This window comes from Myotis nattereri (assembly GCF_964212035.1).
Source record: "Myotis nattereri genome assembly, chromosome: 3".
In the NCBI taxonomy this organism is placed as follows: domain Eukaryota; kingdom Metazoa; phylum Chordata; class Mammalia; order Chiroptera; family Vespertilionidae; genus Myotis; species Myotis nattereri.
In genome coordinates this window covers 68,390,972-68,407,601 of record NC_138077.1, presented here as the reverse complement: position 1 = coordinate 68,407,601, position 16,630 = coordinate 68,390,972, and the positions used below count along the sequence as shown (strand labels likewise).

The 16,630-nt window shown below is 35.6% G+C and overlaps 1 protein-coding gene across 1 annotated transcript in view; it reads left to right on the top strand.

The window, feature by feature from the left end:
* Positions 1 to 2,366: 2,366 nt before the first annotated feature.
* NECTIN3 (nectin cell adhesion molecule 3) overlaps positions 2,367 to 16,630 on the top strand; it is a 76,660-nt gene continuing 62,396 nt past the window's right edge. Inside the window, exons 1-4 of the mRNA XM_081088518.1 lie at positions 2,367 to 2,437; positions 7,751 to 8,047; positions 10,252 to 10,369; positions 13,049 to 13,200. Coding sequence (XP_080944644.1) covers positions 7,885 to 8,047; positions 10,252 to 10,369; positions 13,049 to 13,200 — 433 coding nt within the window. The 5' untranslated portion in view covers positions 2,367 to 2,437; positions 7,751 to 7,884. The remainder of the gene's footprint in view (positions 2,438 to 7,750; positions 8,048 to 10,251; positions 10,370 to 13,048; positions 13,201 to 16,630) is intronic.

Genomic DNA, 16,630 nt, shown 5'->3' with positions numbered 1-16,630 from the left:
GGAGGTTTGCCCTTTATATAGTATTATGTATTTTTATCTAGGAATATGACATAGCTTTTATTTATTCTAGTCATTCAGTTTTATAGGTTCTTTACAGCTTTATTTATGGGTGTTTTAAATATTAATGCTTTGCAAATATTAAGCTTTTTTTCTGCAATAAATTTGTAAATGTAGCCACCTATTATAACACGATGCTTTTATATTTTGCATGCTTTGTAAGCAACCATATTATTGGTTCTAATGCCCTTTACTTGCCTTCTTAAGTTTTTCAGGTAATGGGTTTTCAAATTGTGTCTGTTCCTTTCTAATATTTTTTTTTCCTGTTTCTTTCTCTTATCTCCTTACATTGTACTTTTCAGTCTCAATTGAACAGTGATAATAAACCATCTTGACTTGATTTTTCTTAATAGCTATATCCCCTTTTTATTTTATTGTGATACCATTTTAGAAGAATCAACTTTATTATTAAGAATCCTTTTCTCAATTGTTCAATTTTAAAAAAATCAGATTATTAATGAATGTTAAACTTTATTAAATGCCTTTTTAGCATCAAATGAAAAAGTTGTGTGAGATTTCAGTGTGATGAGTAGCCTCAAATATTCTTACATTCTTAGAGTTTCTACTTGCTCTTTGAGTCTTTTTCTTTTATTTCATAGTATGTGAGTATTTTTATTAATATTCAAAAATTACTGTTTAATTGTCTTTATATTTTCTGGTTTAGTACTAGGCTTATGATATAGGTTGCTAAAATCCATTAGAATAATTATGTTTTATGTTTCAGATTAATTTTAAAAACTTCGTAATTATCTACACTTGAAAGCATGTCAGAGCATGATGGTAAACTTTTTGGAGCATGATACTTTTTTGAGACAATGCTTCAAAAACCCCTCTTTCTTCCATAGCTGATAAGAATTGTTAGTACATTTTTGTAATATCCTCAGTCATTTTTTTTTGGGTGGTAAAATTTGCTCTCTTTTATCTATCTATCTATGCCCGTCCTCATTTATTTTTCATGAATTCATTAATTTATGTGTTTTTTTTCTCTCTCAAAAAGGTTCATGGAAATAATTTGTAAAGTTTTTGTTGTTACTTAGAAATGTTTGAACGTATTTAAGCAGATTTTTCTTCAGTGATACCCTTCTGCATTTCTGTATTCATTTAAAAATATTTAGACATAACTCTAAACTTTAAAGGTATTGTTTATACTTTCTATTTTGAGTGCTTATATTGGTTTACTTCTTAGTTTAAGATTTTTTGGGGGGTGGGGGGAATTAGGGGTCAGAACGCATATGTGAGTTGTAAACTCTCCAAGGACTATGTTTTATATTTTAATATAGTTGTCAGTGATCAGTGTCTTATTTGACTTTAGTATTCATGAATATCAGTCTTACTTCTCTTAAAATTATTTAGATTTGGTCCATTGCTTTTAGGAAGGAAATTAGTATTATAAGGAAGAAGTTTGTTGTAATTTTATTTTAACTTTCACTTGTGGCGTTTTTTTTTCTTTATCTGTGAAATGGGAAAATTTATTTTACTTTTTTGTTTGTTTCCTAAATTAATGTTTTCTGTCAGTTGGTGTATCTTAAATTAAGTTTTTATAGAGATTTTGATAGAGAGGACCTTCAAAGGAAGATACTTTAGTATTATATGTGGTTTAACAGATCTATATGAATTAGTTATATATTGCTGAGTAACAAATTACTCTAAAACTTAGCAGCTTTAGAAGAACATAGACTTATTATCTCTTAGTTTCTTTGGGCCAGGAATCAAGTCATGGCTTAGCTGGGTTCTTTGCTTCAGAGTCTTATGAGAATGCAGTCAGCTCAGGGCTGGGATCTCAACTGAAGAACTGACTGGGGCAGGATCTGCTTCCAAGCTTACCCTTGGCCCAATCTAGTGTTTTTTCCACTGCAACAAATATCGTTGGGTATTTACTTTATTTAAAAGTCACTCTTTGGGTCTTACATCCAACCCCAAGAACATGTGTGTGAGTATGTGTACCCATAGGAGGGGAAGAAAGGAGGGAGAGTAAAAAAAGGGGAGGATGATTTTAGCACAATATATTTTTAAGAACTATATTTTTTTCCCCCAATAGGTGCCTTAGCTGGACCAATTATTGTGGAGCCACATGTCACAGCAGTATGGGGAAAGAATGTTTCATTGAAGTGTTTAATTGAAGTGAATGAAACTATAACCCAAATTTCATGGGAAAAGGTACATGGCAAAGGTTCACAGACTGTTGCAGTTCATCATCCTCAATATGGATTCTCTGTTCAAGGAGAGTATCAGGGAAGAGTCTTGTTTAAAAACTACTCACTTAACGATGCAACAATTACTCTGCATAACATAGGATTTTCTGATTCTGGAAAATACATATGCAAAGCTGTTACATTCCCACTTGGAAATGCTCAGTCCTCTACAACCGTAACTGTATTAGGTAGGTATGCTTGAATTATGTGTTTTGGTGGTAGTTCTGAGGATTATACTAAAAATATTTTAAAGAATTCAAAATTATTGGAATGATATATAAATTTAGGTTTAAAATAGGTTTTTCAAGTTCTGTATTAAAATCCTTTGATTCTAAGTTCTTAATTTAAACAAACTCTTTTCCCTACCTACCTACCTACCTACCTATGTAATTGTATGTAGGTATTAGCTATTTTACTTTTTTCATGAGATTATTTTTTATTTATACTAAGTTCTGAGTTTTTTTGACATAGTTCCAAAAAGTATTTTTATTGATTTTTAGAGAGGAAGGGAGACGAAGAGAGAGATAGAAATATCAATGATGAGAGAGACTCATTGATCAACTGTTATCTGCATGTCCCCACTGGGGATCTAGGCTGCAACCAGGGCATCAAACCGTGACCTCCTAGTTCAAAGGTCAACACTCAACCACTGAGCCACACTGGCTGGGTATGCCATACTTTTTAAAAAATATGTTTTTATTGCCCTAGCTGGTTTGGCTCAGTGGACTGAAGGGTCCAAGTTTCATTCCAGTCAAGGTCACATGCCAGGTTGCAGGCTCGATCCCCAGTAGGGGGTGTACAGGAGGCAGCCGATCAATGATTCTGTCTCATCATTGATGTTTATATCTCTCTCTCCCTCTCCCTTCCTCTCTGAAATCAATCAATCAATCAATATATATATACACATGTGTATATGTATATATATGCATATATGTGTGTATATATGCATATATATGTATATGTGTTTTTATTGATTTTAGAGAGGAAGGAAGACACAGAGGAAGAGAAATAAACATCAGTGTGAGAGAGAAACATTGATCGGTTGCCTCCTGTAAGCACTCCAACTGGGGACCAAATCTGTAACTGTGAATCATATAGACTATCTTTTGGTGCATAGGATGAGGCTCAACCAATTGAGCCACACCAGTCAGGGCTCTTTGTCGTACTTATTTTCTGTCAAGTTTTCACCTTGTAATTAAAACCTTTAAATAGCTTTTCCATTTTTTAAAAGGACTTTCTTCTTGGAGCCATTGACACTTCAGGTTTGTATTTCAAATAAAATTTTATTTCTGCTGTCATGGATTTGCATAGCTATTTGAATCCTGGGTTATTGTTCCTAATGAAAGATCTTTTCTGTCTGATAACTGTTAAAGTTTATTGTGTAATTTAGAATGAGCTAATGTATTAGCATTAAGATAGCCATTTGCTGTGAAAGATAAACCAATTTGGAAATGCTGGTGAGTACTTTTGAATAATAAAATAAAGATTAAGGAGTTACAGTACCTTAGACATTTCCACCCAAAGTGGGACTCCTTTAGTGGGGCAGTCTCTGCTTCAGATCTGCCTATTTACCTGTCAAGGATTTTGTCAGGTCTGCTGATAGCTCCCCCTACTCCATACTTTTTCTTTACTTTTCTCCCAGATGTTACTTCCCAATAAGCCTTTAGTACTCCTCACTTGGTCTCAGTGTCTGCTTTCAGAGAAACAAATAAGTACATAGCCCCTAACATTTAGCCCGTTGAGTGCCAGCCAATATCCTAGGAACTATGCTAAAATTGCCAAGGCATTTTTGCTGATTTTACAGCAGTTTAGAAAAAAAATTATGAATCGCAAGTAAATGAAGTTACATATTCAAAAACTTAAGGAAACCTTTAGTAACTTTGTTTTCATCTTTGACATATATTGTTTGCTGATTGTATTATAAAATACTACTAGAAAAAAAAATTTGAACAAAACATATAATAGTGACACTGCAGGAGGAGCGCGATTGCGCTCCCGGCACTCTAGGGGTTAATGCAGTAATTTTAGGGTCTCTTGAATGCAGGAAAACAATTTGGTCCAAATTTGTTATATATATAGTAGAGGCCTGGTGCAGGAGATTCATGCATGGGGTGGGGGGGTGGCGGGGGTGGGGGGAGTGTCGCTCAGCCTGGCCTGCACCTTCTCCAATCTGGGATCTCTCTCGCAATCCAGAACCACTGGCTCCTAAGTGCTCACCTGCCTGCCCAATGTCCCTAACTGCTTTCCGGCCTGCCTGATGCCCCTAGCTGCTCCCTGGCCGGCCAGATGGCCCTACCTGCTCTCCCCTCCTCTCCTGCTCCCCTAACTGCCTAACTGCTCTCTCCTGCCAGCCTGATCCTCCTAACTGCTCTCCCCTCCTGGCCTGATCCTCCTAACTGCCTAACTGCTCTTCTTTCCTGGCCTGATTCCCCTAAATGCCTATCTGCTCTCTCTTCCTCTCATGCCTTCAGACCCCAGGTAGGAGTGCTGAGAGCTCTCTGCCGAGGCCCTGCCCCCATCCTGACATGTGCCTCCGCTGGGGGGGGGGGGGGGGCGCTACCCCCAGCAGCAGCCTCATGTCTCAGTGGTGCAAGTCCCTGCCCACCAGCTCCTGTGCGCATGCAGCCTGTTGAACAGTCGTGACTGGGACACCATTAGGACCAATTAGCATATTACCTCTCTATATATAGATTTTTATATTGAGAGATAGTATGCAAAAATAGAAATAAAATAAAAATTTTGAGGAATTTATATGTTTAAGACACTATCCTAACGAGTTGTGAGAAAATATAACTTACATTTATGAAAATTGCTATTTTTAAGAAATATTTTGGAAGGCAAGGCATAAATATCTGAAAAATCAAGTACAGGCCAATTAAGTGCAGTATCAAGAACATAATAGATAGTTTGTAAATGGAAGAGAAACCTGGTGGGAATAATTTATTTTTGCTTTAAACTTTAGGAATTTCTCCTAAATTAATGCAGCACTCAGTGCTTTAAAACTCAAGACTGTTTACAGTGTAAGACTAATTATAATTTTACCCATGCTTACTTCTTTAACTTCACCTATTTCATTCCTTTCTGTTCCTCTCGCAGAACTCAAATTTTACAATCCTAGTAAACTATTTGTAGTTCTTTTAACACCTGTCCACGTTTTTATGTTTGTCATTTTGCCTGGATTACCTTGTTATTCCTTCTATCTCTCTCTTCCTACGTTCTTCTATTTAACCACTGTCCATCAAAACACATTCTTTTGGAAGCCATTCTTGAAAGATCTACTCCCTCCACAATTTGATGATTTTTATTCTTTTGCCCAGGGGTCCTCAAACTTTTTAAACAGGGGGCCAGTTCACTGTCCCTCAGACCTTTGGAGGGCTGGACTATAGTTAAAAAAAAACACACAAAAACTATGAACAAATTCCTATGCACACTGCACATATCTTATTTTGAAGTAAAAAAACAAAACGGGAACAAATACAACATTTGTATTTTCATGTGGCCCGCAGGCCGTAGTTTGAGGACCCCTGCTTTTGCCATTGTATGTAGAGCGTGACTATATTGTAGCAGTTACCATACTGTTCATTATATTTTTTCCCCCACTGTAAACATGTGGTGGGCTACAACTTTGCACTTTAAAATCTAACATGATATTCCTCAAGCCTGTAACAGTCCCTAGTTAATAGCAGTCTCATACATTAATGTTATTTAAGAAGGATATAGGAATGGACTGGTGAACTTGTCAGTTTAGAAATGTTTTGTATAAAAAATAGTTGCCAGTTCTTGAATGGTGGGTAGGTTTGGGGTAGGCAAAAAGGAAAGAAGTATAGAGAGTGAACTGACAGAGGCAGGTAGAAAACAATACACACTAGGGCAGAATTTCTTCAAAGTCAGCATTGTTGAAATTTGGGCCTGGAATTTGTTGGACTGTGCTATCCTGTCATTGTAGACTGGTTAGCAGCCTCAATGGCTTTTCCCACTAGATGCTATTAGCAGTTCCTCAGTTGTGCTAACTTAGAATATCACCAGACATTGCCAAGTGCCCTTTGGGGAGAGGGGGAGAGCAGGAGAACACTCAATGTTGAAAACCCCCATTAGTTGAAACATCGAATAATTTCTTGATTATTCAAAGAATTAAATGCTAGAAAGGTAGTGTAGAACCACATTAAAGTAACTTGAATGTTAGGATGGGGAATTTGATTTGTATATTACTAGAAATTTGAACTTAGTGTACATTGTTGTGCTGCTTCTCACCTCCCTTCTATTCTCAGGCTCTTGCTGTTTTAAAGTGTGGTTCATGAACTGTACAGCATTGATATCACTTTGGAGCTTGTTAAAATACAGAATTTCAGTTACCTATCAAACTTACTGAGTGATAAATCTACATTTTATCAGGATCCCTAAATGATTTGGGTGCACAGTAAAGTTTGAGAAACACTGCTTTGACCACCTTCTCACCTTGCTTAGAGGCATGACTTAGACCTGATTTAGGTAGTAATGTGATAAAAGTTGTGATTCAGGATCATCAGTCTGGTGTTTTTGATTAATTAAAATGAAGACGTCCTGAAATTATAATGCTGTAGCTATGAGGTTATGAGGGCTTGAAATTCATTTACTAATTTCTGCCACTTGACTGAAGAAGGGAGCTATTATAAAGGAATAACTAGCAGATCTTTGTAACTGGCTGAATATAAGAAATAAGGGAGGTTTGAAAAATAACAGGTCTTGAACCTTGGTGATTGAGTAAATTATGTTACCATTAATTTAAATGGGAATTTCTTTGAAAAACAGGTGTTAGTGATTGGTAGCAAGATGATAAAAAGTTCAACATTTGTTTTTTTGAGTTTGAAAATATATAGGCAAAAAATACCAGGCAGATGGTTAGAAAATGTAGAGTCAAGACATATATCAAAGTTGGAGAAAATTAGGGATCATCTGGGTAAGTAGTGTTTATCAGATAAAAGATTTTAAGGGGGATACAGAAAATGATTGAAGGCCTTTGATAGAAAGTGTCTAACATTAAGGTTACTTATACCGGGAAAAAAATAGGTGGCATGCACATTCCATTGAATAAGTATTAGTGATATTCTGTTTTAACAGTGTCAGTTCTATACTTATATTTTACTTTTAAATATGCTTTATATATTTTTGCTGCACAAATGAATCATTAAGTAGTAGAACTACTTTTTTCTTTTCAGAGTAATAATACCTTTAATTTCATAGTGGAAATTATGGTCCATTTCACAGTAATTTTTGTACATGCTGATTTTGAGAAGGACTCATCTGTCACTAGGAGAGCCATCTTTGTAGTGTTTCTATAAAATCTTGGTTGCTTATTTGCCCTGGCTCGTGATCATCTTTTGTTCCAAGACTTACCGTAAAAGTGTGTGTCTATACTTTATACGTATTTACTCCTAAATTTATGAAATATGTCTAGATGTGGCTTGGGAGGATATAAATATAATCTTAAATGACATGTAATTTTTTTTTTTTAATTTGAACAGTTGAACCCACTGTGAGCTTGATAAAAGGGCCAGATTCTTTAATTGATGGAGGAAACGAAACGGTAGCAGCCATTTGTATTGCAGCAACTGGGAAACCAGTTGCACATATTAACTGGGAAGGTGATCTTGGTGAAATGGAATCCACTACAACTTCCTTTCCAAATGAAACAGCTACAATTGTCAGCCAATACAAGCTGTTTCCAACCAGATTTGCTCGAGGAAGGCGAATTACTTGTGTTGTAAAACATCCAGCCTTGGAAAAGGACATCCGATATTCTTTCATATTAGATATACAATGTAAGTAAATGGTAACATTAGCTTTTTAAACATGTGATGCATTTTGTTTTCATTTTCTTCCTTTAAAATTATTCTGTATCAAACTGTGTTTAATTTTAATATTTAGTATTCAGAAATTCTTACAGCTTTTCCTTACTGACATTTTTCCCCCTTAATTTAAAAATATTTTTGTGGAAATTTCATTTAACCAGAACAGTTTTTATCAGTTTGTAAAGTTGGACAATGATATTAAAGATATTCTCTAACTTAGAATTATTTAGCTTTATTTTTTTTTTAGACCTTAAAAATAAGGTGGACTTAAGCAAATTGTGGAAATTTATACTTCAAATGTACAGTACTTAGAGACAAACTACTTCGCCAGTCCAATTATTTTAGCTGTTAATCAGTTTTATTGATGCCACCCAGAATGTTTTCTCTTTTCTCAGCAAAAATCTTTTACTTCCTAAATGCATTTAAATTATTTTGAAAAATCTATATTCTTTCAGTATACGAACCTAATTTTATTGATTGTGTAAGATTCTCATATAGGTAAAACAATATTTTGACACATCATTGGGATAATAATCATTATAAATAAGTTTAAAGTTGGCCTAGCTTGTATTTTTTTGTTATGGGATACTCTGTTGTGCTTATGTTTGTATGTGTGTGTATACTTTTCCCTTTATATTTTTGCAAAGCATTTTAAAAGTTGAGCAAGATAAAAACTGATGGTGCATATCAATAAGGGCAAAGAAAGTGAAAATTAAGCATATTAGAAATAAATTTTTTTAGGTTCTACTGTCATTTATGTTATTTATGATCATTGTACAGATCATAAATGTAGATAGGTTTATGAAGTTCTAATTTTTGTGGGGTTTTTTATATAATGCATGGAATTTAAAATTAGTTAGACTTGGTGTAATGGTTTCTAAAGCTAATTCTAAAGATTTTTAAAAAACATTTATAGGATTAAACTTGAGAAGATACCTATGTGAATGTTATTACCATTGTATTCTTCAATATGAGTACCTTGTCCCCTTTCTTCTGAGGAGAATCCAATTAAAGTTTCCCCCCTTTCTTACCTTACTTTCAGACGCTTAACTTTTTCCTTTTCTTGTAAAATGCAGATGTTAATTGTAAGCACTATTGATATTTTCTTAGATATATTTTCTTTTCCTGTATCTAATCATTACTGAAATTTTCTTCCATTTGTATTATGTATGTTATTTTTTGTTTGCTTGAATGCAATCCTAAATATATAAATACATTTTTTCTACTATAAGATATTGTAATTATTATTTAGATTTATTACCATGCTCCTAAAATGTTGTTAGAGTGTTTATGGCTTTTTCCTCTTAATAGGGACCATAAAACATGTGAACAAAGTTTAATCTCCCTTCCTTTTAAAATAAAACTCAGAGATATCTATACTATTATTTCAGCAACATTTTTAGTTCCAATTTTAAGTTTCAAAAATGTTTGTTAATTCTTGGAATGTATAAGAGGCAGGCATTTCTTTTTTAGAATTCTAAAGTAATTGTACCTTAGTGAAAGTTTAATTTTTTACTACTTTTTTATAAACCTTGCTTGATAGTAGGTCAAGCTTTTCTGGCATAGTTACAGACTAATATAGTCTCTCTCTAACCTCCCATCTGACCATGTACTATTCATATAATTTACTATGTCGTTCACAGAAACATGGAGGGTCCCTGTACCTTATATTAGTTCCTTACAGAAGTCTTTCATGACATCCCCAACCTCATCCCCAATTTAAATTAAGCCCTTCCTCTTGTCTTCTCTGTTACCATCCTATTCTTTTCCATAATAGATTTTAGGTAAATAGGTTTAAATGCCATGTCTCATTGTCAAATTAAGAACTGAAATGTATTTTCATATATATCTATATTTTTCATAATAGGGTTCTTTAAATTTTGCTTTTGGTGATTATAGATTTGTGGATATTCTTACATTCAGTGTTTATAATAACAAGAACTGTAAGTGCTTGTAGTTGCTTAATGTTTGGGTACTCTTTGTTCATTTATTTACTCATTTGGTCAACTAATATTTGTTGAATACTGTCTTCCACATTGGTTATGTACATTGAGAGAAGAAAAATTTATTTCTATTCTTCTAAAGTTTAATTTACTATGTTTATGCTTTACCATTGTATGTTGTATTTATCATTAACAAAAAATAATCTGTTCTGTCATGAATTTATTTTATAGATGCTCCCGAAGTTTCAGTAACTGGCTATGATGGAAATTGGTTTGTAGGAAGAAAAGGTGTTAATCTCAAGTGTAATGCTGATGCAAATCCACCACCCTTCAAATCTGTATGGAGCAGGTAATAATGTTAGATACTTGTAAATTTATTTATTTAAAAGTGAAAAGAATTTTTAAGTGCTTAAAGTTGTTTTTTATCAGTGTAATACACGGTTATATTAATAGGTGAAAATTAAATTAAAGGGTTTCTAGGTGTTCTATTGCACCTCCCCCCACCTTTCTACCAACCACAGTTCTTTCTACCAACCACAGAGGCTACTTTCGCAGTTCCTTCTGATAGTTACTATTATAGGTCTTAAACTGCTCCTTCTTCATTTAGTCATTTTTTTTTTTAATATATTTTATTGATTTTTTACAGAGAGTAAGGGAGAGGAATAGAGAGTTAGAATCGATGAGAGAGAAACATTGATCAGCTGCCTCCTGCACACCTCCTACTGGGGATGTGCCCGCAACCAAGGTACATGCCCTTGACCGGAATCGAACCTGGGACCTTTCAGTCTGCAGGCCGACGCTCTATCCACTGAGCCAAACCGGTTAGGACCATTTAGTCATTTTTAATGCTACCTACTCACTTCTTATTATGACTGATGAAAATTTAATTTTAGATTTACCCCTTCACACATGTATGTACCCATATACATACATATTCCTACCTTTTGTAATCCCAATGAGATTAAGTTACTTTTTTAAAAATATTTTTTTATTGATTTTAGAGAGAAAGGGAGAGGGAGAGAGAGATAGAAACATCAATGATGAGAGAGAATCATTGATCGGCTGCCTCCTGCACACCCCCTACTGGGGATCGAGCCCACAACCCAGGCATTTGCCGTTGACCAGAATCGAAACCAGGCCCTTTCCACAGGCTGACGCTCTAGCTACTGAGCCAAACTGGCTAGGGCGAGATTAAGTTACTTTTAGTTAAATTTTTTAATTGTTGTTTGCCTCTATGTGACAGGCAAATACTATTTACTGAGAGCTAAGTGGTGTATTGGAATTCTGTTTTCTTTTGTATAAGCTATTTTCCCTGAGGCTAGTAATTGGCTTGTTTTTACTTGTGTAGCTTACTATGTATATCCATAATTCTCTTTAATTATGAAATTTTAACTATTACAATAAAGATTTTATTCATATTTCTCAATATATAGGGGCTCCTTCAAACTAGAGCAGTGATGGTGAACCTATGACATGCGTGGCAGAGGTGACACGCAAACTCATTTTTTTGGTTGATTTTTCTTTGTTAAATGGCATTTAAATATATAAAATAAATATCAAAAATATAAATCTTTGTTTTACTATGGTTGCAAATATCAAAAAATGTCTATATGTGACACAGCACCAGAGTTAAGTTAGGGTTTTTCAAAATGCTGACATGCTGAGCTCAGAAAGTTTGCCATCACTGATCTAGAGAGTTGTATTTTTCAACTGTGCATAATTTTTTTGTTTATTTCCCACTCCCAGCGGCCCCACTCCCCTCTCCTGGCTGGATAGTTCGCAGGGCAAAGGCGGCCCGGGTATGCGTTTTGGCAGATCGGTGCATTAGCACCTGTCAGCCGGGTGTTCCCCCCCCCGGAGGGCCGTTTGTGGGCATGGCCGGTGGCCGATGGCTGCGGTCCCCCTGCCAGCCCTGGGTCTGTTCCCATATGGGCTGCCTGCCACCCAGGTCGCAAATAGCAGGCGGGGCAGGCGGGATGGCGCTGTCCCACCCTGCCTGCAGTATGCAAATTAGCCGCCATCTTTGTTGGCAGTTAATTTGCATATCTCCCTGATTAGCCAATGGGAAGCGTATCGGAGGTATGGTTAATTACCATGTTTGTCTATTATTAGATAGGATACTAGACAGGACTAGCCAAGTTAGTGTAGGTACCATTTAAAAATGGTGCCGTGGTTTTTACAGTCACAGATGTCCACCTGACAAATGAAATTATTTTATTAGAGGATCCTTCTTGGTGGTTTAAAAACTAACCATCTTTGTGTATTTTTGTTTGTTTGTTTGTTTTTGCTAATCCTCACCCAAGGATATTTTTTCCATTGATTTTTTAGAGAGAGTGAAAGGGAGAGGTAAGGTTGGAGAGAGAGAAGAACATTTATGTGAATCATCAATTGGTTGCCTCCTGCAAGCACCCCAACGAGGACCAGAAATTGAACCTGTGACCCTTCGATGCATGGGCTGGAACTCTAACCACTGAGAAACACTGGCCAGGGCCAAAAAACTAACCATCTTTGGATGGAGCAAAGCACAGACTTGTTCTGCATTAAATGATGCTTTTAAATATATTACAGAAATTGCTAAAACATATCATGTACTTAAATGAGATGATGTTCCATTAAGAAAACTGTAGATATATCATGAGTAGGTCCATAATTCATAGATAAGTATTTTGATTCCATTGATAATATGAGTATGTTTTCAAATAAGATGTTTTTCTAATTTTCTAGCTTTCTGATTATAATTCTTGAGAATCTCATAATTTTGTTCTCTCCTCCCCTCCCATTCTAATATGTTGACCTAGGTACACTTATATGAATTGATATTTTGAAAGAATTCTTAATGGGCTTTATTAGTTCAACTTTATAAAATTAAAAATTCATAATTTAGTACATTCTTCATTTTATAGTGACTTTTACATATAGGATACTGGTTCTTTCACTAACATCTTAAAAGTTAATATCTTATTTAAACAGCTATCAGTAAATAGAGACTAAAGATATATAAAATAATCTCATTCTTTTTCAAATCTAGGTTGGATGGACAATGGCCTGATGGCTTATTGGCTTCAGATAATACTCTTCATTTTGTCCATCCACTGACTTTCAATTATTCTGGTGTTTATGTCTGTAAAGTCACTAATTCCCTCGGTCAAAGAAGTGATCAAAAGGTCATCTACATTTCAGGTAAGTTAATATCTTCTTACAAAATGGGTTACTTGAATTATTCCTATAGTGATAATCATAACAATAATACTATAATTATGGTGATAATTTATACTTGTGAAGATATAGATTCCTCAGAGATTTTCCAAATAATCTAAAGATAAAATAAAGTAATCCTATCTGAAATACATGTGCAAAGTGGCATTCCTTTACTTAAAGAAATATCAAAATGTCTATGCAACAACTTTAAGACCTATGCATATAGTTAAATTTACTGTTAAATAGTATTATTTATTACTTTCATAGGTAGTGTGTGCCTTTCTAGGTTCTTTACACCAAGAACAAGCAGTGGGATTTTTTTGTCTTGGATTGGACACTCGGCACACAAGTGTATGATAAATAAAGTAGGATATCAACTTTGATGACCTGGCTAGTTAAATAACATTGTCACTCAGTGTTACTATGCCATATTGGTTACTGAGAGGTAAAGTAGGAATACTACTGAAAATGTTCTAATGAAATAAATTTTAGATGTTTTTTATTGTTAGTCTTTAAACCACTAAGAACTTAGATATTTCACATTCCATTTGTTTTGCTGTGAAACTTCTTGTTAATTTGACAGTATAAATTTGAATATTCACAAAATATAGTTGATGCTAAAAACATTGTTTTCTGGGTGTGGCTAGAAGTAATAAATTCTCAGTGGAATTCTTATTTATGCCAATTATGTAAATTATTTTGAGCATCTCTTTACTGACTATAAGAATGCAGCAATCTTCATGCCTAACACATGGAAAATTAAAGGCAAAAGGAAGAGAACCTTGAGAAATACAGGTTTGTATGGTAATTCTATAATAGGTAGTTAGAGTATTCATTTCTGCTCAAATCTAAAACTAAATTAGAGATTTTAGAGAAATTTTAAGCTTGGTTTTATGTTATATTCTCAGTCCTTGTATGATCACTCAACTTAAGAAAAGTCCCCTATATTTCTCATCACAATTTGTAATCACATGTTCATTTATTTACTTGCCTATCCTCACATTTAAACAATTGTGTTCACTTAATTTACCACTTAGTTAATGCCTGGCATATGATAGGGGCTCAATTTTTTTTTTCATGAATCTCACAAGAAGTTTAGAACTATGTACATCCTTAGCTCTCCCTTTCTTCCAGCAGCAGTGCTTTGGTAGAAATCTAAATAAGATTAGATATTAGTATACTAGTCTCCCTTTTTCCCTTAGAGATTTTTTATTAAAAAAAAAACAAAAAACCTTAAAGCCACAGGAAATGTATATTTAAAATGTACCTATTTAAGGACTGTTTACTTTTTTCTGTTGTACAAAATTTAGTGTGAGATATTACTTGTAAACTTTAGACCCAATGTGCTATGATTATGTAATCCTATCTAATAAAAGAATAATATGCAAATTAACTGTCACTCCCTCACGCCATTACTCCATCACAAAGATGGCGGTGGCCACAGAGCTAGAGCAAGCAGGAGGCTTGGGTTGCCCCAGTGAAGGAGGAAGCCAAACTTCCTGCCTGCCTGGCTGGCCCTGAGCTCCGCTCAAGGCTACAAAGTTTAAATTATAGAAGATAAATAAATCCCAGATACCTGCTTCCAGCCTGCGGGCATGGCCAGCCTGAAAACGGCCATCAGCCCCTCATCCAGGCTGGCCAGGCACCTCAGTAGGGACTCCCACCCTGAAGGGGGTGTGGTTAGCCTGAAAAAGGCCCTCAGCCCCTCACCCAGGCTGACCAGGCACCCCAGTGGGACCCTCACCCTGATCCTGGACACCCTTCAGGGTAAACCAGCCGGCCCCACCTGTGTACCAGGCCTCTATTCTATATAATAAAAGGGTAATATGCAAATTGACCCTAACAGCAGAACAACTGGGAATGACTGGTCACTATGACACACACTGACCACCAGGGGGCAGGTGCTCAATGCAGGAGCTGCCCCTTGGTGGTCAGTGCGCTCCCACTGGGGAGCTCTGCTCAGCCACAAGCCAGGCTGATGGCTGCCAGCACAGTGGTGGTGGTGGGAGCCTCTCCCGCCTCCTCAGCAGCGCTAAGGATGTCCGACTGCAGCTTAGGTCTGCTCCCCGCTGGCAAGTGGATATCCCCCAAGGGCTCCTGGGCTGCCAGAGGGATGTCTGACTGCCAGCTTAGGCCCTATCCCCCCGGGGAGCGGGCCTAAGCCAGCAGGTGGACATCCCCTGAGGGGTCCCAGACTGCGAGAGGGCACAGGCCGGGCTGAGGGACCCCCTGAGTGCACAAATTTTTGTGCACCGGGCTCTAGTAATTTAAATATTAGGGCTCAATTTGGGAAATCTCACATATATTGATTACATTGGTGGTAATCCTAAATTCATATATTTTGGCATTCTGGATCCACTTCCTAGTACTCCTGACTTTTGTGTCCAACTGACTATTAATGATTATTAACCCTATGTAGAAGTATAAATAGACACAATTTCACATTGAAAATTAAGGTCCTAATCTTTCTCCTGCCCCTTGCCACCAAATCTCTTCCTCCATTAGTCTTCCTCCCTTCACTTATTGGTTGCTCTTTCCATCTGTGTCTGAGGATATAATCTTTGAGACTTACTTACCTTTGATACTTACCTCTCATACCCTATTCAATCCATCAACAAATCAATGTCAGCTTTCCCATTATGTTATATACAGAACCTTACCAATTCTCTACTTCTACTTCAAATATTCTGGTCCAAGCCATCAGAAACTCTACTTAACTATTGGAACAGCCATTTAATTGTTCTACTTTTAATCTGTTATCGAATGAGCAGCCAGAATATTTTTAAAGGATATGTCAAATCATGCCACTTCTCTCTTTTAAACTTTCCATGGACTTTCCATTCTCACTTCCTTTAGGTCTTTAACAAATATCACCCTTACAATTGTATTTAAAATTGAAACCTCTCTCTTCTTGCCTCGCTACTAGTTTCTGTCTTCCTTCTCTGCCTTATTTTTCTTTACTGTACTTATTGCCATGTGACATACTACATATTTTATTTTATTTATATGCGTCTCTTTTTACCCTAACTAGGACATAAGTCCTAAGAGGGCAGGATTTTTGCTTGCTATAATTACTGCTACATTCTCATCATTGGCAATAATAATAATGCTTACTAGCACATAGTAGGTGTCCAGTGAACTTTTGTTGCATGAATGGATAAATTTGAGAAGAAAGCAATCAGGAAAGAATTAAAAATCAAGAATCTATTTTATGTAACTTTTTTTTTTTTTTACAAAGTAACTGGTAATAAACTTCATACATTTTTTGATTATTTTCTAGTAAGTCTCCTAAGAATCACAGTTTTTTTGCCACTAAGAACTTAAGAAAAAGATAGCATTATATGACATGGTTTTCTTCAAGAATTAGACTTTATTTTTTTATCCACAGTGTTTAATACAATACATTATGCCG